Here is a 25,003-nt window from a genome sequence, read left to right as displayed (position 1 = left end):
CAATTGAAATAAAAGGTATGACTTACTATGTGTCGTTTTCATATATAATATGTCACACTTTATATGTGATATATAATAATTATTGAAAAAAATCTATATTTTGGTCCTTTTCTTTTTATATTATTTATCGCTGCATCAAATGTTATCATATCTATCTTGAAAATTTAATATTGTTACATGCATTGAAGAAATGGATAAAAAAAAAGTCTTTATAACAACAAGACACTCTATTTTGAATTCTGTCATGTTTCCTCTTAAGACAAATTCTTAAAAATATTCCATTAACTTCTTTAATTTTTACAAGTGACATAAGCTACTCTTCCTGATATTAAGATCACAAAACAAAATGGTAAATAAATTTTCAAAGAGAGAACCATGTAATGCTCATTGGTAATTTCATACATTGAAGAATACAAAGGTTTAGCTTTCTCCACCAAAACTAAGAACACTTAACATATCTCTTTAATTTCTCTTGAGACTTAAGTATTCTTATGTAGGCATTTTGATATGACCATTGCATTTAGGCTTCACGTTAACATTAATATTGTGATCTTCATATCGATTGCATAAAATCAGCGTTGTATGCCTTTACACATGTTTGAGTAGAGTCACAGTTAGAAAATTTATATTCCTTCTTTGATGCTTGAAACTATGAAAACGAGAAGACTATTTAAAAAGTTGTCCAGTCAAAGGGATAGTGTCACACCATTTTCTTTTTTCAAAATGTGTTCATATATATATATATATATATATATATATATATATATATATATATATATATATATATATATATATATATATATATATATATATATATATAATATATTTCAGGTGTCACGAGTTATTCATAAATCAATAAAATTCCAAACTTTATCATAATGCAAAAAACTTATTTTCAAAAATCTTAACCTTTAACTAACATAATGTATTCAAAACATAATAGTTCCAGAAACATTTGTTCAATAGAAATAATGAAGGAAATAAAACAACTTCAATTACTTTGTTTCAAAAGTCTATACCAAAAGAACTTTCTAAAGAAATTCAAATATTTTCCTCGTCATCTCACAAATCTATCATGTATCTAGAACATCTACAATATCATTTCCTCACGTATAACACTATATGATTATCGTCAATAATATCATTCACAAACACAAACATGTATAGGGTAAACTGCCGATAAAACAATCATAACAACAAGATACATATCTTTTGATTATATTAACCATAATCAAACACACAACAAGATACATACTTTCTGATTATATCAACCATAAAAAAACACTACAAACATAGAAGTAATAACAATAGGATTCCTAATCTTCTAACAAACAATTCAATCATAATGAATTACTCGATTCTCTATCCCCGATCTTCAAACTTCCATCCTTAATCCTTGATCCCTAATCCTTGATGTCATTACTAACATCTCACACATAGATCTTTGGCATATCCACTCAATAACACCTATGTTAACTACTACTATAACCATTATGGTAACACCACTAACATAACTTGGAGCATGTCAAATACCATGATCATCATCATAGATACACCACCATCATTATTATCTCAATCATGAATCACACCATGAGCATCACCAAACCATGAACTCATCTTAGTCACACTCTTGTACCATAACTCATCGACTGTAGTCGCTCCTACAGTCCAATTTGTAGATTCCCATACATATACACTTAAGTCATCCTTCCTTTGGCTTCGAACCTGTTCTCCTATCACACAAGGCAGAACATTTATCCCTTTCACCAAAGAAAATTCACCACTCGAATATCATTTTCTTTTCTACAACTATTTTTCAAAGAGAATGTCACTCTCTTTTCAACAACCAATGTTAAAGAGAGTCGTCCCCTTTTCAACAACCAATGTCAAAGGGGATATTTCTCCCTTTTCAACAATCAATGTCAAAGTTATCACTCTCTTTTTAACAACCAATGTCAAAGAAAGCACATATTTGTAAATAAAACCAAGATTTACTAGGTACAATAAGTAAACGAATCTCTCATGCCCCATGCTTATTATCCGCACACACTCTTCTGCATTCCATCTTCAACTCATGCTCCAATCTCAACCACAAATCAATCCTAACCCTAAATAGAACCCCTAAACTCATTATATATATATATATATATATATATATATATATATATATATATATATATATATATATATATATATATATATATATTAGAAATATATTTAATCAAATAAATATTTTTGAAGTTTTAAATTGATTAGTAAATATTTTTAATTAAATAAATTAAAATAATTAGCAGATTTATATATTAGATTATTTTTATAACTAAAAATTAAATTTTAATTTGTCAATATTAATAATTTAAATTATAGTATTATAACATATTTATATTGTTAAAAAGCATAATATTAAAAAATTAATTTTTAAAATTATTATTTTAACTTTTAATTTTAAAAATTGAGTTAATCCATTGCACTATGATTTTATTTATCAATTTAACAAATTAAGAGTAAGATGACAATGAATCTGATCGAACATAAATATTATTTATTTACTATTCGACTCGAAAATAATAACTAATCAAATATTTATTTAAAAAATATCCACAAATATACTGGATATTTACATATAATTAAAATAAATATTTTATCAATTTTTAAACTAAAAATAAAAAAATAATATTTATTAAATTTTAATTTTAATTTTATCGACATATATTTTTACCCTTCCAATTGATACCAACACATGTTAAAAAGGTAAATATGATAAACTCCATTATAGACGCGCTGGGATATATAACTTACGTTGTCATCCATTAATGCATACATCTACGATACAAGACAAAGAAAAAATAAAAGGAATATATTAACCAACCAAAAGAAGTCGTAGAGGTGAAGACAAAACTATTTAGATTCACATGTGCACAGAACTCAGTTCACATGTTAGTGTCTTTACGATCAAATAAGCTTTATTTGTTTTTATAATAAGTATGCTAATAGGATAGAATAACGTGGTCCAAGAATACACGAGGTTATCATATTTTTATTATATTACTATTTAAGCAATATATTTGGGCATTAACTAAACGATAAGAATTTTTGCCGGAAAAGTTATTAGTATACTTTCAATGTTGGAGGGGATGTTGTTTTATGTTTAGTAGAAATGATTTTAAAAAGTAATAAATGTTAAATAATAAGTATATAAATTATAAAACTCGTAAAAAGAACTTTTTTAAAAAATGTACTACCACCGACCCATAAAGCATGGTAAAATTCACAACTCTACTTAAAAACTGAACATAGGGTTGGTTTTTAGTAGTGATAAAATAATAAATAGCCGCTGCCGACGTTGCTAGTAGAGAACGGAACGGGAGAGGAGTCTGCATTTAGTGTAGATTTTTGTGAGATAGGATTGTGTAGGAGTGAGAAGCAGATATGAAGAAGCAAGCATCAAGCCGTTTGCTGATGTGGGTTATGATTTGTCTTCAGGTTTATCTGATAATTGCAGCTGTGTCATTGTCGGAGTCCAATGACTCCACTTCTGTGTGCAATGGCTCTGTAGAGGACTGCCTCCGCCTCCACCACTTGGACTCACAGCTTCCCACCGTCTCCAGCTCCCACTTTCGCAGAATACTTTCTGGAGCCAATGGCCAGAACACGGCGGGTACAGCAGATCCTAATAACCCCTTCTACAAGTGTCCGTCTGGTGATAGGTACACATCATGTCTGTCAAAAATTGACGGTACTAGGATAAATTGTAATTACTACAACAAGGGATGCTAAGGTTGTGATTGAGTGGGTGAAACTATTTATGTTCGAATGCTTTTCTTTCCTCCCTCCACTGATGTTCTACGTCTTATTATTATTGGCCATATGTTTTCGTTATATAAATCTAGAATAACTCCATCTCCCGAACTGAATAAATTCCGGGAAAGATAGAGATTGTGAACAATTATATATATGTATGCTTGATTTTCGGCTTTCAATTCAATTCATTAAAGACTGTAACCGTGAATCTGTCTTAATGTAATAATGGATTGTTGTATTCTAGTTTGTACTCTTCAAGCTCAGGAGGAATGGATGTAAATCTCCTTTAGCCTTCCCCTCTTTCAACATTTATTCCATTATTAATGCTTTGTCAGGTCAACTAAGATCTCCTTTTTATGTAAAATTCATTAGTTTTAACGGATCCTTTTCAAGCTTTAATTAAATTTTAAATATCTAGTAAATTTTGAGAATTTTTAATTAACTTTTATTAAAAAATTCTTAAATTATGTAATTGTTCTTTTCATTTTTCATCTCCAATGTTAGTCAGATCAATCCACTTTTTATTTCTCTAACCTTCTTTAATATACTAATAAATTTAATTTTAGATAATGAAAAAACTAGTTAACTGCACTAATGTGAAATAGACTTTTAACGTCTGCCGTTTAACATTAGATTGTAAAACGGTTAACATAAAAAAATGACTGGTAATATTATTATAAATAAATTGATAAAATAAATGTTGGCCACTCAGCTCAACCAACGTCATAGTTCTATTCAATGTTGGCTTTGATAGCTCACCATCAACCAATATGAGGTCAATCTCACACCAAGCTCGAGCTTTGTAAAAACTGATGAAATAGACGTTGATCACCTAGTTTGGCCAACATTATAGTTCGGATCCAAATCGATTTTTGTAGCCCTTCTTCATCTAATATGAGGTTGATTGTCTGTTAAGTTCAACCTTTGTAAAAGACTGAAGAAATAGACATCGACCACCCAACCCACTCGATGTCATAGCCCGGTTCGAAGTCGGCTTTTGTAGCCCACCAACATCAACATCCAATATAATTTCGACCTCTGTTGAGTTTGGCTAACGAGCTGTCAAGCTTGAGATGTCAAGTTGTTGAGCTTGTGTTAGCTCGGGCCATGTAGAACTAAAGCATATGACATTTTGCATGGTCCGAGCTTGTATTAGCTCGGGTCATACAGAACTAAAGTATATGACATCGAAGTTTCAAGAACCTGATGTTTAAAGGAGTTTAGACGTCGGCCAGGTTAGATCCGACATCAACCTGTAGTGTCATGGTTAAAAATCTTAACAAAAAAGACCTTTCATTTGCTTGTATACCACTTTAGACATCGACCAGTCAAGGATTCGATGTAATGTGTTGGAATTAATTTATTGAGTAAAAATGCAACGTGAAAAGTTATTCCGAGTACACATTAGACATCGACCACTTAGGGCATCAGAACTGTAAATGATGTATGATGTCCGCCAAGTATGGTATCCAACATCTAATCGTGTTATCTCACTTAAAAGATTAGTACAAAAATGTGCATTTCGCTTACTGTTTCTATGCGCTTATTGTTATAGGGCTTTTGAATGCAGTTTGGTAACAACTTCAACGATCTCAAAAAAATAATTTTTGCTTCATTTAATGCAAATACTTGTATATTGATGCTTTAGGTATGATTTTATTTCATTTGACCAATTGTTTTTTTTGTATGAATATTATTTAGCTTACTATTTTTGTATGCTTAGTCAAGCTTTCTAACAATGTTCAATTAACTTCGACAATCACCATAGGTAACTTATGCTTCCTTTAACATAAATTCACAATTCATTAAATTTTTTGGGTATATGATTTTCTTTCATTTGACTAATTGTTTTCGTACATATGACATTATTTTGAGTAAGGATGAATTTTCTTCCTCATCAGCGATGACTCCTCTACTTCGAAGTTGACACCACCTTCAAATATTTAAAATTAGTTTAGTGTTTTTGATTTTTAATGTATATTGCACTTTATTTATGAATTGGTTGTTGGCAGCATGGGCTAGTCCACACACTTACAAAAAAGTGCAGGGCAGGTTGAGTTTTTAAGTTCGGAGGGTTACTCCCTCCACAACCACACACTGCTCTCTTCTCCTTCTACATCCTTTTTCACCCATCACTAATATTTAAACGAATGTGAATATGTGTTAAAAGGATGTCAACATACGTACACGGATATCGACATCCGTTGAAGGACAAACAAATGTCGATATCCATCTACGAATGTTGACATCCGTTTAAGAATATATCTGATATTATCTTTGGATATGTAACACAGGAAGACAATGTCTGAAGGACGTTGACCTTTAGTTAGGGAGTGAGGGCCACGAGATTATTATTGAAGCGAGTATTGTTGTATTGGAGGAGCAGGCATGTGGTGAATGGCAATGTGTGGGAATGGAAGGGGTTGATTGGGTGGGTTTTGACTGCATTTTCATTTGCATTACATTTGGTGTTGTTGACTTTGATTTACACCACACCCATTGTAATTGTCTCTTTCCTTCATTTTTGTTTGCCTACAGACTACAATTTCCTTTCATATATTTTCTAATATTATCTTTGGATATGTGAAGAGGGGAAGAAGCTTTCAATAGTCATTATAATCACCCTAGGATTTTGAATGGAATGAATAAAAGCTTCAGGATCATGGTAGCCATATACTGGAAGATTTCCTTCCACTTTTGCTCGTTCTATAGTCTCATCAACCTTGGATGTGGTTCGGTTATAAACAGAAATGGGAAAACTTTCCTCTATGTGCGAAGAACAGAGGAAGAGAGAAATTTGTGTGCAATCAAAGAAAACTAAAAGTGAAGGATGAAGGAGTGTAGGGAGATTTAGGGTTTTAAAATAGGTAAATAAAATTAAATGATAAAAGTTAAATTAACATAGGGTATTTTTGGAATTAAAAAATTAGTGCAGAGGTATAGGAAACACTTGGAGTGATGGAGGGAGCAACTCTCTTAAGTCCGTCAACCTACCTTTAACCCATTCGGTCGGTCTTGCATACCTCGTAACCCACACGGTCCAACAACAAGGTGACTTGTAAAAATTTAAATTAAAAAAATTAATATTAAATAAAAAATAAATACTCCATGATGCAACAAAGATAATTTATAATCATTATGTGTGTACAAGGTTATTAATTAAGCATTGATATAAATGCATGAACCTAACATCAACTATTAATAATGATCATGATTTTAATTAAAAAATTAATAGCCACAACTTGAAAAACTAAGACTCAAAATGTATACCTATTATTAATTACGTTGAAACTATATTTTTTTCTTTAGATGCAATGCATTATGCATATTAATTCAAAATTAAAAAATTAACAATTTTTATACAGACCGGTCTATAAGCCTATAGACTAAATGTTATACGAGGCATACAGAAAAAATTGTCTGCATTTCTTATACAAGACTCTAACTTATTTTTTGCTTACCAAATGTGGAACGGACCAAAACAGAGCAAATCAATTCTCATTGTCATTCCTACTCAAAGATGGAAGATAGATATTGATCTTATACTTAAAATTTTAAAAACTCAAATTGAAAATAAGTATGGAATGATAATTGATTATTTTATTTGTTAATTGATAATCTTAACAATTACGTCCCTATATGTAGTAGTTGATTGTTAGACAATTTAATTGATTAAATACATTTCTCACTAATTGTGAAAACAAGTTTAATCAATAAAAAAATCCAAATTGGTTGAAAAGATGAAAACATGTAAGAACTCTGTTTTAATTGGTTATAAATGATCGATTATTTTAAAAATCCTCTGAAGAACAAATTATTCTACTGAAACGCTTAATCGATGAAAAGGATTGAATTTGATTTTAAACTTAATTTTAGCTTTCAGAAATCCATAGGCTATGTGATAAAATGGAGAGTTCTAATAATTACTATCATATATAAAATACTTAAAACAAAAACAAAGAAGTTACATACTAAACACCTAAATATTCATTAGCATCTTTTGAATCTATGAAATTTTCTTCAATATCAACATTGTGATTAAAATATAATAACTTTTTGTGTTGCGAGGGCTAGCTTGTTACTTTTTCTAATATACCAACCCCCAATCCATATCATCATTGAAAATGAAAAGGACGTATTTCAAGTTAGGATCTATATTCTTTACTCAAAGTATATATTTCAAGTTGTTATGAAGATTAGATGAGTTTTTTATTATCTTTCATTATCCAAATTGCGTTGTTCACTTTTTATTTTCTTTGTCCAAATCATATGGAAATATACATACAAAATTCACTCCCAAGTTCAAATTAATAACTTTGCATTATATAATATTTAATAAGAAGTGAGTACTCGTTAAGTATATTCTTCGTCTCAAATTTATAGAACTCTAACTCATTGTGGAGTTATCCACCTACAAAAAGTTAACTTAAATTATGACACCTCAAATAATAGATTGAATTTTTCTTCAGTAATGGTTCACAAAGGAAAAAAAACGCCGTGGAAAAACGTTGCGAATATGTAACAGTTTTCTAAAACAAAAAAAAATCAATCACGATACTTTTTTCTTGGCTGAAATTTCCACACACAGGACATTGACTTGTAAGTCCAAGAAACCAAAAACCAAACGCAAGCGTAGACTTGGTAATTATAAACTTGAAATGTCCTGCTTGCTAATGAAACGTAAGACACGACATTCCCTGGCTATTATCACCTCTCAAACGATAGGTTGACTGATGATGTTCTAGTTAAGCTCTCTTTGTTGCTTTGATTACAGATAATCCATGGATCCAGCTTGCACGCCAACTGCTTCAGGAACCATCCTCCTCCTCCTCCTGTTGTGGTGCCTCTCTTTCCTTTCCACAGCAGACGATATTTATCATCCCACTGACCTCTTCAGCGTCAGCTGTGGCTCATCCACCAACTTCTCCACTCCCGACACTCGGAATTGGACTTCAGACAATCACTTCCTCTCTCCAACCAACCTATCAGTTTCTGCTCCTTCACTCACACAGTCTACCATCCAGGGTCCCTACACCCATGCTCGTCTCTCCTACTCACCATTCACTTACTCATTCCCTCTCACACAAGGCCCCAAGTTCATTCGTCTCTTCTTCTACTCAACTTCATACCAGAACTTTAATCGCTCCCTAGCCTCTTTCTCAGTCAAAGCAGGCCCCTACACCCTCCTTCAAGATTTCAATTCTTCCCTCAACGCCGATGCTGATGATGATCCTAGCCACCCTGACATCTTGCTCAAAGAGTATTGCATCAACCTTCAAGATGGTGACAAGCTCAACATAACCTTCCTTCCTAGCACCAGATATTCCTACGCTTTCATCAACGGGATCGAGATTGTTTCGATGCCCTCTTATCTCTACTACACCGATCCTGACGACTTCATGGAGCAACCGCAAATTGTTGCCACCGTCATGACCCCATATGTCATTAAGAACAAGTTTGCTCTCGAGACCATGTACAGGTTAGTCGCTTCCGGAATTGAAATCCCTTCCTCAGGGGACACAGGTATGCTCAGAACGTGGGAACCTGACATCAAGTACATAACTACTCAAAGTAGAGTATCAGTTTCTTATAGGAAAGATGAAAAGCTGACGTTCATTAAAAACTACACGGCACCAGATCAAGTGTACAAAACCGTTCGGAGTATGGGACTTAATGGCTCTATCAACATGGGTTTCAATCTTACATGGCAGCTTCCCGTTGATTCAGGCTTCTTCTACATGCTACGGTTGCACTTTTGCCAGCTTGATCCGGCGGTTAACTACCCTGGTGACCTGATTTTCAACATCTTCATAGCGGATCAGTTGGCTAGCGATCGGGCAGACGTTCTCATTTGGACTGATAATCGGAAGGGTGTAACGGTAGTTAAAGACTACGTAGTTTCGATACAAGGGAATCTTGACAAAACAAATGTATCAGTGAAACTGCATCCTCTGCCTGGAAGCCGGGGCAAAGACGCGGTTATCAACGCAATTGAAGTCTTTAAAATCAACAACTCAACAGGTAGTCTCGCTGGACAAAACCCAAACCTTCCTCCACAAAAGCCCAAGGTTCCCCTTAGCTCAAACAAGAGAACTAGCGTCATCACGAAAAGCCGAGAAGCCATACTAGGAGCAGTTGCAGGATTCCTTTTGCTCTCTTCTATTGTTGTTTTCTTCCTCATCAAATGCAAAAAGAATATCACCCTTGAAAGTGGTTCCAGCAAAAAAGGCGGAACTTCTCGCGGGGGTGGCTCGTCGCTGCCAACCAACCTCTGCCGCTACTTCTCCATAGCAGAAATCAGAGCCGCCACCAATAACTTCGACGAACAAATGGTGGTTGGCGTCGGAGGCTTCGGCAACGTGTACAAAGGCTACGTAGATGAGGGTTCAGTACCTGTTGCAATCAAAAGGCTCAAACCCGGTTCTCAGCAAGGTATGCAGGAGTTCATGAACGAAATCGAAATGCTCTCTCAACTTCGTCATCTCCATCTTGTTTCCCTCATCGGTTACTGTTACGAGAACGGCGAGATGATACTTATTTATGATTTCATGGAACGCGGAACCCTCTGCGACCATCTCTACGGCTCTGACAATCAGTCCTTGACGTGGAAGCAAAGGGTCCAGATCTGCATAGGTGCCGCAGGAGGGCTCCACTATCTGCATACAGGTGCAAAGCACGTCATCATTCACCGTGATGTGAAGAGTACCAATATTTTATTGGATGAAAAATGGGTGGCCAAAGTTTCAGACTTCGGGTTATCCAGAATTGGGCCCACGAGTTCTTCAATGACCCATGTGAGTACCCAGGTGAAGGGCAGTATTGGGTATTTAGACCCGGAGTATTATAAACGACAGCGGTTGTCGGAGAAGTCTGACGTGTACTCGTTTGGGGTTGTGTTGTTGGAGGTATTGTGTGGGAGGCAGCCTTTGCTCCGTATGGTGGAGAAGCAACAGGTGTCTCTTGTTGATTGGGCAAAACATAGATATCAGAAGGGGTGTTTGGGTGAAATCGTGGATCCAGCACTGAAGGGTAAGATCACACCCCAGTGTTTGCAAAAATTTGGAGAGGTCGCAATGACCTGTTTGCTGGAGGATGGGACCCAAAGGCCTTCCATGAACGACATCATTGGAACGCTGGAGCTTGTTCTGCAGCTTCATGAAAGTGGTAATAGTGGAGTGATGATGGACACTGGTGGGGGTTACGAAGATAGTGAGGACATGTTTAGCAGCAGTCATAGTGGTGCAATAGAATTTACAGATTATAGTAATAGCAGTAGATTTAACACCGCGGGCATTTCAGATGATAGCTATGGGAGCAAGCAATCTGACAGGTTGCTACCTGAGAATGTATTCTCTGAGATTAAGGATCCAAAGGGACGATGAGGTAGGAGCAGTACACAAGTTCAAGCTGAGTTTGAGACTTAGGATAAGAGCAATATGTAAGATTTGTTCTTAAGATAAATCTTAAATTCCGCGGAGATATTAATCTAAAATGCTGGAACCTATATTAAATGTTACTAGACCTCTAATAGCTTATAAAATCTTGATAAATAATAAATGTAATAAGTATTTTAAGTTTGTAGTTATTATTTTTATTCGATTATCTTTATATATATATATATATATATATATATATATATATATATATACTATTATATATAAATTTGTTATGTATAAATGAAGAGTAGTTCGTTTAATGGTTAAACATTAATAAAATAAATGTATATAATTCGATTAATCTTATTTTTATACATAAAATTATCTTTTAAACGTGATTGTATTTCTTGTTTTATGTTTAACACTCATACTTTTTTACAAGAAAATTTATTACATTTAAATGCATATTTACAGCGACCATCTTTACACATATGCACATAGAAAGAATATATCTTAATAAATAGATCTCTTTATATTACTCTTAACAAAAAGAAACATGTAATGTTGATAATAATTTATATCTTTTGTCCCATATTTATTTTATCGGAATATAAAAGGAAATTATATTTTCTATAAAAAGAGACAAAACACATAATAATATCTAATAATTATGGATGTCGAGATTAGAGACATCATATTAGTATTAGACCTTCAATTCAAGACGCAAATTGCTCTATAATAAAATCATTTTCGAACGCATATAAAAGCAAGAAGAAAGTGAGTACAAAGAAGCTTTTTACATAAAAACAAAAAAACAAAATCTACAAACTCGTTATCTTCTATCTGCTCTTAATTAGTTTTTCATTGCGAAAGAAATCAGGAATGTTGAAGGATTCGGAAGGTTTAAAGTAGATTTAAAAAATGATTTTTTTTATTTATCAATAAAAAAAATGATGTTAATGTTATAATTAATTTAATAGTGGTATATTATTGAATAAAGTTGAATTTTTATAATATAATTTAATAATTAATTTAATAGAGAAATATTAGTAATAAAAGAATCTTTTGAATTTAAAAAAAAATAAAATGAGGATTTTACCTGTTTAGATTTTGAGCGAGTCCTAAAACAAATCTTATATATTATATATTATTTAGGATTACACTTCTTAATATTGTATATTCTTTCCTCGAGAAAGTTTTTAGTTTTTTTTTTTATTAAAAGTGGCAACAAAGTACTTGTAGTCTAATTTTAGGAAGAGATTAAAAAAATTATAAGTTACGTACTACACTAGTTCTCTAGTGTACTGATTTATAATTTAATTAATAGAATTGATTAAATTTTTTTAAAGAAATATTTAATTTAATCCAAGAGTGAAGGTGAATAATATAAACATTTTAACATTTTGTATCCTTCTTATTTCTATAAACACTTTACAAGTTCATTGTATGTTATTTAGGTTTAAATTTAAAATAAATGTTTTAAATGTGTATAATTAATTGAGAAGATTTTAGAAAAATTAATGTCTAATACATTGGCATATTAATACAATTTTTTTCATAAGTATAATAAAAACTCAGTGCCCTTTATATAGACAATGATAACAATAAAACAGGATTAAGACATGTGAAAAAAAAAAACAATAAGATTACAAATATTAGCCTAAAAAGAGAGAGAGGATGAAGAAGATACAAAGCACAATCAAGATACAACTACATAGATATGATAACAGTAAAGGACTAAATTGCCCTTAGTTACAAGCTAATAATTTCCATCTACTTTCTTACGAACGACGGAACAATCAGTCGATGTTTTCACCAAAGCTACAATATGCATATTTCAAGCCTTGTTTCCAAGCTCGGAGTATTAAATATACACACTCTAACTTGAATTTTTCTTTGGTATTGGGCTTTGCACTTGGGCCTATATTGGCCTGTTTTCTCTTTTTGTTGTTTAGAGTAAGTAGTGTTTCTTCCTGTAACTCCATTTTTATCTTCCTGCACCCGCATAAATTACAAAGTTTAAATTTTACCTATCATTAAAATGTATTAAAATCCTAGTTTGAGAGTGTGCACATTTTCTGTTGCCTTTATTCTCCCCTAATTTGGAAGATCCCTTAAAACGGATTCAGTTGAAATCTATCTGATTAGAGAATGAGGAAATTTTTCTTATAAAATAGATGGCAAAATGGAAGCAAAAAGTGAGATAAAATAAACACTGAAACCCTAAGAACTATTTGTTTTCCAGTATCCAAACTCATTCTAGGTTCTCCTAATTCAGAACAGAACATTTTCCTTTCACTGTTTGACGTCTTCATCACCTACTGTAGTTAACCATGAAACCTGTTAAAAGATATAGATAACGTAATGTGATAAAAGAAGCAAAGTGTTTCGGGTATAGGGTTGAAGTCCTTACTCAAAGCACTATAGGTCGTTTTGGAGACCGGACGAACATTACTCAGAGCATTTCAGATTGTCTTGAAGACCAAACGAAATTTACTCAAAGCATTTCAGGTTGTCTTGAAGACCGGACGAACTCTATGAAGACCAGACGGGCTCCCTAATCATCCTCACACCTCAAGTTATATTGTTCGTTCTCCCTCCTCCTTCTCTAAGCCGTGGGGGCGGGTATCTGTCAAAGACACTCCGACGCTCAAGTTAATAATGTAACCGAGCTATAGACACAGGAAGTAATGTATATATTATGCACCGTGATCCTAAAGTCATACATAAGATCTTTATTTACACTAGTTGGTGATGAGCCTTTACCTTTCGCTTGTCTAATTACGGCTCAATCACACGTTAATCTGCATTAGGAGCTTAATGAGTTATTATCGTTTATAATCTAACCATGCGGTCGACCTGGGTGGTCGACCACTCGATCTGCTGGTCGATCGGCCTGATGGTTGGTCGACCTGATGATCGATCGGCTTAGGTGATCAGTCTGATTGGTCGACCCTAAGAAGACGACCTAGGAGGAAATCCTAGGAAAACGACCTGGGAGGACAACCCGAAAAAACATCCTTTAAGGTCGATCTTAAGAGGGCCGTTCGGTACATGACATTGGAAGAACTATATGGTACACAAAGTAAAATAATTATGATAATAAATTTAATCAATAATAATTTGGAAAAAGAAATATCTTTAATTAACATTTATATTATAAAGATTTTTTATATTGTCACTGGATTATTGGTTTTATGAATGTTTTCATATTTTGTAATAATTATATAGGATTTGACAAAAATCAACACTGATAACATATAGCAAATTTGAACTCAATAAAAACATTACATAGATATTTCACTACAAAAAAAAGGAATTTTACCAGGGGTTTTTTTCAGTATTACCGGCGGTTTTAACCCCTAGTAAATACATTTCCCGCGGTTGGCAAAACCACTGGGAAAATCACCGTCACAAAAATTTCCGGCATTTTTTGCGGGGGTTTTCAGAAACCGCCGCTATTAGCTGGGTTTTTACAGAAACCGCCGGTAATTGTGGGGTTCAGAAAAACCGTCGGAACTTGCGTGAGCTAGTAAAAAATCGCAGGTATTTTCTGATTTATGTAGTTGGGGTTTTGAAACCGCCGGTAATGAATATAATTTAATTTTTTTATTATTCAAATTATTTGATTAATGTGATTAATATAAAATATATTTAATATTAAACCAGAATAATATAAAACCAAAAGTAATTATTATAATATAAAATAAACTCTAAAATTCTAAAAACAATTAATTTTTCAACTTAAGAAATAATATATGTTCAATCCTAAAAATTAAAAATAAACATCTTTTACATAACAAATCAAAAAATACTCTGAATAATAATTATCATGCTTGTTCTTCATTTTCATCATCATTCTTGTTCTTCATTTTCATCATCATTTGATATGGTTCATCTATCATATACCTACAATATAAAATAATAATTAATCAATAATTTTTAAAAATGAACTTGCTTCCTTAATCATCATATATATTCAACATCATTTCATCCTTGCATTTTATAGCAACTTAAACCATCACCTACCATTTTACCAAGTGGCATTCATTAGCAATAAATCATAGACTTGCCATTTTGGGAAGTGAAACTCTTGGTAGCCCATTACCACACGTTAGTACTACCAAATATGTTGTCCCTGCAATCAATGAAATTTGAACAAAGTTTCTGCTATAGTATTACTAATTGTCATGCTTTTATTCATCCAATCAAAATAAAACCTATCAACTCTAAATTACCTAATCAAATAATGAAAAAGGATAATTCATCATGAATAAATCAATGATTTTTTCAACCTACTACGTTAAAGTTAAATCACTTGAAAAGGTAAAACTATGCTAAATAATACAAATTATTGAATGTGTACCATATTTGAGAAAGCTAAGTTAGAAAATTATAATTCTGTTTTCATGGAACAAAAAATCTGCAAATGATTAATGTTAGTATTTAACATAATTTATTATATAAATATTTTATATTTTATGATTTTTCTTTCAATAGGCTATGTATAACTATTTTTGCACATCTTTCCAATATTATAGGAAAATTTTCACGCATAAAATTCATCTTTCTTTTATGTTTTTAACTTTAACAAGGCAACAATAGAATTTAACAGTAAACCTTAATAGGACAGGGGAGACTAAGATGCAACATGAACAAAGCACCTTCAAAACCAAAACATATATTAATATAACAAGAAGAAAAACCCAGTAATAAACATTTTTCAAACTTGGGGTTGAAGTGCTTCCTGCTCTCAGAATGATACCAAACCAGCACTAAAAAGCAAGAGGAGAATGAAGGAAAACAAGGTTGATAGAAACTGCAAGAAAAAAATTGAAACTGAAATCAAAGAAAAAGAGCATTTCCCATGAGCTATTACCGTGAAAGCATTTTAGAATCCTAACAATCAATGCATAAATTGAGTTGAATGCAAATGAAATAACTTACAGATACGTAAGGCGTGGTATCGTGCTCAACCAATTAATTTGGACCTTTATATAAATTTGGGTATTCAACCAGTTAAGCAAATTTCTAACTATCATGGTTTTGGTGGGATCTGCAAATGATATTCAGAGTACACTTCATCAAATTTTTCAACTAGCAAACGAAGAAAAAAAAGGTTGATCCACAAAATTATGTACCACAAGATAATCGGTGGTGTAAGGGTATGGATTAGCCTTGGGAATCATTGCTATTTCCTCCTCCAATTCTTTGTGCAGAAGTTCCATGATCAATTTCTTCTCTTTCTCGGCACCTCTTTCCTGTAATGATTAAGAATGTTGGTTTAAGAATAACTAGATCAAAAACACTACAGTTTCAAACTATGGAGAGAACCTCTCTGTGGAGATGAAATGCATTTGGAGTTGTCTTTCTTTTAGTTGGGTTATGGTTACATTCAGGTTCAGACTTCAAAGAAAGCTACAACCATAAAAAATAAAATGATTACTCTCAATAGATAAAAATGATTTCAGAATTGAAAAGAAAAATATTATTTTTATATTCTAGATTACTGAATATCTGAGAGCAGACACTTCATCAGTTTTATATGTTGCAGTAGCTTTAGTTTACTACAGTTCACCTGTAGTTAGGAGCCTAGCCTAATACAATATAACATCAATCAATTTTCAAAATACATTATCACAGTTCAACCATAACTAAGATGATTATAAGTTATAACACATGACTTAATCATATTCTCAAACAAGGAAAGAAATGACACCTGCCTACAATGATATTTTGCGTCCTGAAATCAAATGGTTACCTGAAAAACAAAGCAGAAAAGTGTTTATCATAACCACATCTTTGTTTATCATAACCCCTTTAAGAACTTGATATAAGTATGAAATTAATGAATTCAATAAAATTTTCAAGTTTCAGTAATATATTCCCAATATAAAAGTAGAAAAATGTTTTCAAGAACTCCCACTCCAAAATGTTTAGCCAGAAAAATAATTGCGAAGAAAATAAAGAATGCCAAACATAATAGAAGTTAAAGTTTCCCTGGATATCCAACCACTGCTTCCCAAACCTTCCTACCACCCACCGTTTGCACATCTTGCACCAACTTCATTTTAGTTTCCCTGTAAAGCCCTTGCATACAAAAATAATATAATTATTCTGGGTAGAAGATGAAGGAGCTAATCAATAAGAGATTAAAAAAATGAATTAAAAATATTTAAGTAAAAGAGAAGGGAAGATAGCTTTACGGATGCAACTTTTGACACCAAGATCATAAGTAGGGGTAAGTTTGAAACTTTACATTAATACAAATCTGTCTAGAACTATTGACTTTAATATTATTCAAGGTGCTACCAAAGAAACGAAGTACGTACGAATCCTATATATTGTAATTGAAATATGTTCTAAAAGTAAATCCATTCATTCCTCTGAAGCCTTTCATGTGAAGATAACAGAGCAAAGTTTCATGTTGAGATAAAAATCTTTATTGTCTTAATTAAGCTCGATCACCATAATGTTCCAGTGATCAATTGTTCCTCTTGCATACAAACACCATGGTCGAAACATGTACCTCCCTACAACCAACAAGAGAGACTAAAGTCAATCCAACTTGAACAGACAACAAAATTAATATATGAGAATTTAATAAAACGTAAAGCATTTTAGTAAGTAAAATAATCTACAGCTATACTCCATCGATCCCATATTCATCCTCTTAACTGCAACACGAGTAGAAGTAGAAGAACATTCATCAAAATCATCAGCCAACTGTCCAAAAAGCCTGCCACTCATAGATTGCCTACTTTCAAGATCTATTACTCCACAAGTTTAGGTTTGAAGAATGATAAGTTCACCAATTTTCATAAATTATAGAAAACACGAATTTTCAAAATCCCCTTCAAAACCCTAACCCCTAAATCACAAGAATCAGAAAAAAAAAAAAAAAGAACATGATTCGAACCCTATTTGGCGAAGCCCATCCCCGCGCCGTGAAGACGTCACCGCCGTGGTACCCACCACGCACGGTAAGGATGGAGGTCGCGCCTAGCCGCCGAAACTTGTGTTTCCTCTCTACCAAAACCGAACCTAAACCTCCTCCTTTGCCATGCTCCTTGCGCGAGAACTCCACGTCTTGTTTGAAATGCAGAAAATGTGAAGAACAACGTTCGAGACGCGAAGGCTTCAAGACGCGAATTGAAATTCAAGAAACGTAGATAAACGGCGCGGGAAAGAAGTAGGGTTGGCGAAAATGAGTTTGGAAGCTGAGAGATGTAAAGGAAGGTTCAAGAAAAGGAAGAAAGAGGACTGAGAAAATACTCATAAAAAATAAGTTTTAAAAAATAAAAAAATAAAAAACATAGCTGCGGTTTTATTAAAAACCGCGGAAATTACTTGGGGTTTTGAAAACCGCCAGAAAATAACCTCCCCTAAAATGTATTATTTTTGTAGTGTTTGAATATCATTCTTTGAAAAAACAAATCAGGCTTAGCATTATAACATTTTCAATACGCACATTCAATGCTAAGACTTGGCAATTTATAATATAAAATTATCCTCATATATGCAGTTTTTATTTTTTTTATGTATTTAACCTTTTCGAAGTACAACTTGGCATGAACCGCAAATACCAAATAAAAGAGTATTTTTACGTTGACAATTGATGCATGTAGTTGGTTCAACGGTTGTGTGTAAAGCGAAGTATATCTTATTCTTGTACATGAATGCATAAATAATTTCCCTTTGTATTACAAATAAAAGCCTTGTAAATTTAAATTTTGGACGAGTAAGATAGAATATATATTGAAGTATGAGCTATTTATTTCCAGGGGTCCATTTTCTTACAACAAGAACTACTATTCACACACTCTTATTTACAATTTAGATCTCGGCTTTATTAAAAAAATATCAAAATAATATAAAAACGTTGATGGTCTTTTTATAAAAACAATTAGTTTTTATGAAATATTAAAATTTTTTCTTTATTTGTTTTTTATTAAATATCATGAATATGTCTGTTTTATATTAATAATGTACAAGAGAACTTTAAGAGTCCTTAATAATATAGGTTGGGATACATGAGTAATATTATTTATAAATTTTAAAAAAGTTAATTGAGTTAGCTATTTTTTATTAGCATGTGTGATTTAGTTTAGAAGTTTACTTAACAACAAACAAAAACAAGTTTTCTTTAAGCATCGGAACTAGGTACTCAATATAAACATCTGGTAACTAACTAGTAGGCTTTGTTTTTATATATTTGAGAGACTGTTTTTTTTAAACAATTTGAGCTTTCAAAATGTGAATAATATCCTGTTCCAATATTTAGGTTTAGAAAAAGAATTTGTTATAAGTAGGAATAAACAGGTCAGATACTTCGATCAAAAATACAGGTGGAATACTTGTTTAAAACATATTTATGAATATTTTAAAATCTATAGTATCTTTAAATACCAACAAATATTTAAAAATAATATATTTTATAAATTTTTAAAATAAAATTACAAAAAATATTAAATATAATATATATTAAATTTTAATTTTAATTAAATTAAATTTAATTTAATATAATATAAATTAAATTTTTTTTAGAATAATAAATATATACGATAATATAATACCCATCCGACTTATTTTATAAATGTATATTAGAAAACTTATTATCTGTTATTTACCAGTAATAAAATTATTCGTTGTTGTAGATTTCATCTAACACGCAAACATAGTATATTTTTACCATACCTAATTACACATTTATGTCATTTAATGAGAAGAATTCAATAGGTGTTAAGATTTGTTAAGCGGTAAAGTTGAAAATGTTATTTAATGAGAAGAATTCAATAGGTTTTAGAGAGTTTCTTCCTGCACCACCACACCTTTTTTCTTTCACCTCTTCCAATTTTTCATAATTTCAAAAATAACCTTAGATAAATATTATTTACTTTAACTTTACTCTTTCCTTTTTTTTTTTTAAATCCTAATATCTTTCTCTTTCACTCCAACGCTGCAACCCACTCCACCCCACATTTCATTTTTTAAACTCTCTCTTTCCATCTTCTTCTCCTCTCCATTCTTTCTTAATATCACTCTAACCCCTTCTTCACTCTTTCAAAATATAAAAAATGCACCACCATCAGCACCATTCTTGTACTTTATCATTGCATCCCTTCAACACAACCCATCATTCATCTCCATTCCTACCATTTTTCTCACAAATAAAATCACAGTGCAGATTCTACCCTATGCTCCATTCATCATCATCAACCAATACATTTTCCTTCACCTTTACCCTTCATGTTCATCTTTTTTCTCACCTCTTCATCATCTTCAACAAATTCCATACTCAACCTTTTTCCTCCAACATCTTTTTTATCTTTTTTCTCCAACAAAACCATTGTCTGAACAATCATTCAAGGTCATATCATTTTCATCCCCTCCATCCAGCTAGCATTCTCGTCCAACACACACAAACCCAATCAAAACAGAGAAACATTTTGAACAGAGAGCACACTAGGGAGGCAGGGTCGTGAGAGCACACTAGGGAGGCAGGGTCGTTGCCAACTCTCGATCTGTATTTCGAATGAAAGAAAGAAGTGTCGTCGGTGGTGGTCTCGGAAGAGAACAACAGTGGGACCCAAAGATGAATAGGGAGTTCACGTCTTCGCCGGCGGTTCGGGGTCCGAGGGGAAGATGCGCGGCAACGGCAACGGCGTGCTCGGTAGATGGTGGAGAAAGAAATACATGGTGGTGCAGGGAGAAACTCTCTAGGTTTTAAGGTTTGTTAAGTGGTAAAGTTGGAAGGGAGTATGATACAAGGTTGTGGGTTACAAGTTAAGTTTCTTCTTACACCTCCCTTTTGTCTTCTTCCTATACTTCGCCTTTTTAGCTGTTTTTCCTTGCACCTCCCTCATTATTAGATTTTATGGGGTTACAGGAAGAAATTGCCAACTACTAAATGGCAACTATGTTAGCTCTGAAAAAATTGTCGTCAATAATATTAGCTAATAGTTTTTCATACAAAACCGTTGACTGGGCTGAACTAAATGTAATTGGATTGTTATTAGGCCTAACAGAGGAATCCAACGACAGAGAGCTTCTAGTACGAGGGACAAGAAGAAACAATTATCAGATGAAGCCTTTGAATTTTCAATGTAAAAGGTTCCTCGATCACTTAGCCAGATTTATTTCTTTCAATTAATCAATTCTTGCATTTAGTATTTTTCTTGCAATCTATTTGATCATTATTATATTTAGCCTTTAATGCAATTATCATTAGGAATAGTTTAGTGTAGAAACATAATCTTCACTCTTAGAAACAATTATCATTACCATATAGTTTCTCTCAATTAACACCTTTTGTAATTGATTACATTAATCTCCCTCTTGAACGACTTTGGTATTGTATAATCAATTATAAGGTTTTGTGATCAATTAGCAGAGCATAAAAACGTTTGAAGGTGCATAATTTCACCTCTATTTGAATGTTAGTCTGAAATCGTGACTTCTTCATCTAAAATGTCTGTCCTTGTAACTTGTCTAGATACGTAAAAAAAATGTCTAGATACGTAAATTCGAAAACATTTCTGTCTGTTTCGGTAAAAAAAAAAAACCTTGTTATTCATGATATCAATGTAAGCATCAAAACATATCCTATCTTTAAAATTATTCATTATTTCAGAATATATCGAACAGACAAGGTAATAAATAATTGAACATGATCAACTGCTGAAAAACACAAACACTGCTTGTATAAACATCAGACACAACAACAGCACAACATTGCTCTATATAAATCTATTGCTACAACAACAAACACAAACACAAACAACAACGTCACAAACCACAAACACTGTTTATTTCATTTTCACTTTCAGACGAAGCCCCAGAGAATTTAACGCCATGCTCTAACTCAACGGTTCATGCCACCTTGCACTCCCGGTGCTGAAGTAACGCTACGTGTATGCATTTCCACATTCCCTTCCCAACCTATGCATGCAACCACAAACAACTCATGAAGGAAAACTATCAGAAATTTAAACAACTTTTTAGCACTTAATTAATTACCAGCAGAGATGTCAAATCCACGGGCTTTGAGCTCCCGATAGTTCTGGCAAATGGATAAATGGAGGCAACAAGAACTGACCAAACAATCAGTACAATTGTCTCCCTCAATCCCGTACATCTCTCTCAGTTTTTCACGGTACAAGCACGCGTAGATACACCCTCCCACAACAGTAAAACCAGCAAGTAGATAGAACAGTGATCCATGAAGACAACAAGCTGCACTAACAAAAATCATTTAACAGAAACAGAAATTAAGAAAAGATATAGGGTCGTAATTTATTATCTACACACTTACAAATTTCTCCTTTGTCCAGGATCTCAGCTACCCTTCCAAAGCTAACACAGGGGCAACAATAAGTGAGACAACCTGCGGACAAAAGACTGAAGATCATAAAATGAAGGTAGCTTAATCTGTTTGATATTTATGAAGCAAATAAGTAAGAGTATTATGATATGGTTAAAGATAATGGAAGAGGGAAAATGAGTTAATACAAGAATCGCAGTCTGAGAAGCAGTCGCATAAACCAGTGGACCATGATCCAGACATTTTTTAAGAGAATCTGAGTGTCAAGCACTGCTACTGTGGTGCAGCATTGCCTCAATGGCTCGCTATTAAATACAGGGAAGCCAAGGAAAAATACAAATCTCCTTTTTTAATAAATTTTATTTATGACTGTGGTATTAGGGCACTTATTTTTAATACCCTATATTAATTATGACGTGTATGATAAAAATATTTTTCCTACAACAAAAATCTTCTTTTAGATAACTTTTAAACTATGAAAAGAATTAATACTTAAACACATATTTATGACTGTGGTGTTGCGGCAATTATTTTTCTATAAACACACATATTTTTAATACCCCATATTTATGACGATAAAAAGGTTTTTCCTTGAAAAAAAGAAAAACACACACGATTTTGTTCAAATATGGATAATCTAAAAGCCATTATAAATTTTGACATGATTCGAAATCAAATTTTATCCACTGAAAAATTATTCATTTGGGTTGCTTATGAAAGATTGATCAGTTCGCAAATCTGTGATAGAAAAAAAAATAACATTTCAATGTGTAATATCAACAGCCCAACATTAAAAAAAAAGTAAAGGATGACACGTTTAATCTGTATTGTTTATGGAGATACAAGCATATCAAACATGCTAGAGAGAACATGAGATTTTTTTTTTTAAATCTGTATTGTTGGAATTTGAATTATACGAAGACCAGTATACATGCAACTGATGAGAATAATCCAACCTTGTAATTCTTCTTGAACATTGTACTTACGCAGGTTTGGAACTTTGTGTGGAGGGAAATGTTCATAGCTGGAACTGTTGTATAGCAATAAATATTTTCCATCATGTATTTGCCAAATGCTGAATCTGATTGCCCAACAGTTTTTAGTTTATTCACTGTGCTAGCCCCACTAAACCAATATCACACACTTTTTTTACAATAATTTCTTTCATAAAATTCACCGTTGATTTCTTTTATAGTTTAGAACACACTTTTGTATCCAACCACCTAATTCAAGACATGAAACTAGTTTCATTTATTCACTTGTATAAAAATTATAGCCATCAATAAGTATTTTAAAAGAAAATTATAAAACATCTTCTTTTAAATATATCTGAGTATCGATACTCAGAAATTTTAAAAACCCTGTGAATAATTTTTAAGTGAATATCTGATAGATAACAACAGGTAAAGTTTTTTCATTATAAGTTAGATAACGAATATCGACTTGATCCGTTGTTATTCATATTCATGTTCACATATATAGTCTTTGAGACTAATATTCTTTTAGCCCCTTGTTTGGAAATCTTTGAAAACGAAGTTTATTCAAAAGTGTGTTACGACTCACCCCATAAACCTCGAGTCCCGTAACGACTCAACCCACCGTGTGTTTAGGGGAATACATAATGACCTTTATAACCATTTGCATGCTCTTTGTATATTGACATTGAATAAGAAGAAGTTTTGTTTTTTCAAACTTTCTCTTTCTTTTTTTTTCTCCAATCTCTTTTCTAATTAATATTTTCAAAAATAAATCAAAATCTTACGTATCAATATAGAGCTCCTCAATTTTAAATGACAATACTTGTTCAAATGGGACTACAATCTTCTCTATTTCTACTGTTTTCAAAGTTTTACCTCAGAAATCTATTTAGATAAAATTCTCTATATAAACATTTGTAGAACAAATAAAATAAAAAGAATGAAATAAACTTCTGTTTCACTATACTTAACCTATAAGTTTGAAGAGTTTTTTTTTTAAATGTATTCTATTATTCTGACAAAATATCTATCTATATATACGTATATGTTTGTAAAAATATTCAGCAGAAAAAAAAGCCGAAGACTTGCTTAGAAGACTTTAGCTTGGATAAATTAAGAGCATCCTTCTTTGGTCTCAAAGGAATGCGTCCCTACTTCTGATCCTATGCTTTTCTTTTCCACTTCGACATTTTGTCACTTACTGCACCTATTATTCAGTTTCTAGAAGAATAGAAAATATAAATTATATATTTTAAGCAACTTGTGCCTGGTTAGTTGTTACTAGCCACACATGTTTCGTCTTCTGCATGACTTTAAAGTCTTGCTCATTGACTTGTTGAATAATCTACAATTATTTTATCTATTATTAATAATCATTTTCATCTATTATATATATATATATATATATATATATGAATTATAAATATTTAAAAAGATATATAATTATTTAAATAAAAAAGAGAAATAGTCAGTTATGAATTTAAATACAAAATATTTTTATTTAAAAAGTCGACAGAAATTTATGT

The 25,003-nt window shown here is 32.3% G+C and overlaps 2 protein-coding genes, 2 long non-coding RNA genes and 1 pseudogene across 14 annotated transcripts; 3 read left to right on the top strand and 2 right to left on the bottom strand.

Moving 5' to 3' along the window:
• The first annotated feature begins 3,303 nt into the window (after nucleotides 1-3,303).
• On the top strand, nucleotides 3,304-4,044 carry LOC124832514 (uncharacterized). Its single transcript, XM_047306732.2, has one exon. It carries the CDS (start codon nucleotides 3,430-3,432, stop codon nucleotides 3,775-3,777), a length of 348 nt encoding a protein of 115 aa, XP_047162688.1. The 5' UTR covers nucleotides 3,304-3,429; the 3' UTR covers nucleotides 3,778-4,044.
• A 4,174-nt stretch (nucleotides 4,045-8,218) lies between these two features.
• LOC124832512 (receptor-like protein kinase FERONIA pseudogene) lies at nucleotides 8,219-11,386 on the top strand (annotated as a pseudogene).
• Nucleotides 11,387-14,853: 3,467 nt separating this feature from the next.
• LOC148199223 (uncharacterized) lies at nucleotides 14,854-18,445 on the bottom strand. Of its 11 annotated transcripts, none has more exons than XR_015786334.1 (8): nucleotides 18,097-18,445; nucleotides 16,897-17,710; nucleotides 16,688-16,774; nucleotides 16,512-16,595; nucleotides 16,319-16,438; nucleotides 16,125-16,233; nucleotides 15,207-15,996; nucleotides 14,854-15,086 (listed from the first exon to the last, which is right to left on the bottom strand). It is a non-coding gene; the product is annotated as an uncharacterized LOC148199223 (long non-coding RNA). The 11 variants fall into 11 exon arrangements; XR_015786332.1 differs by lacking the exon at nucleotides 16,688-16,774 and having other exon boundaries at nucleotides 16,897-17,267; nucleotides 17,510-17,710; nucleotides 18,097-18,444; XR_015786331.1 differs by lacking the exon at nucleotides 16,688-16,774 and having other exon boundaries at nucleotides 16,897-17,257; nucleotides 17,510-17,710; nucleotides 18,097-18,443.
• A 1,312-nt stretch (nucleotides 18,446-19,757) lies between these two features.
• Nucleotides 19,758-22,154, top strand: LOC148199222 (uncharacterized). Its single transcript, XR_015786279.1, has 2 exons — nucleotides 19,758-20,962; nucleotides 21,197-22,154. It is a non-coding gene; the product is annotated as an uncharacterized LOC148199222 (long non-coding RNA).
• Nucleotides 21,856-22,845, bottom strand: LOC124832526 (protein PLANT CADMIUM RESISTANCE 3-like). Its single transcript, XM_047306746.2, has 4 exons — nucleotides 22,689-22,845; nucleotides 22,492-22,563; nucleotides 22,197-22,412; nucleotides 21,856-22,118 (listed from the first exon to the last, which is right to left on the bottom strand). The coding sequence occupies exons 1-4, from the start codon at nucleotides 22,741-22,743 to the stop codon at nucleotides 22,042-22,044; spliced, it is 420 nt and encodes a 139-aa protein (XP_047162702.1). The 5' UTR covers nucleotides 22,744-22,845; the 3' UTR covers nucleotides 21,856-22,041.
• Between the last annotated feature and the right edge of the window lie 2,158 nt (nucleotides 22,846-25,003).

Source organism: Vigna umbellata, chromosome 4 (assembly GCF_029865625.1).
Source record: "Vigna umbellata cultivar VRB3 chromosome 4, Vumbellata_1.0, whole genome shotgun sequence".
In the NCBI taxonomy this organism is placed as follows: domain Eukaryota; kingdom Viridiplantae; phylum Streptophyta; class Magnoliopsida; order Fabales; family Fabaceae; genus Vigna; species Vigna umbellata.
The sequence above is the reverse complement of the archived record's forward strand: the minus strand, read 5'-3'. Positions and strand labels throughout refer to the sequence as shown.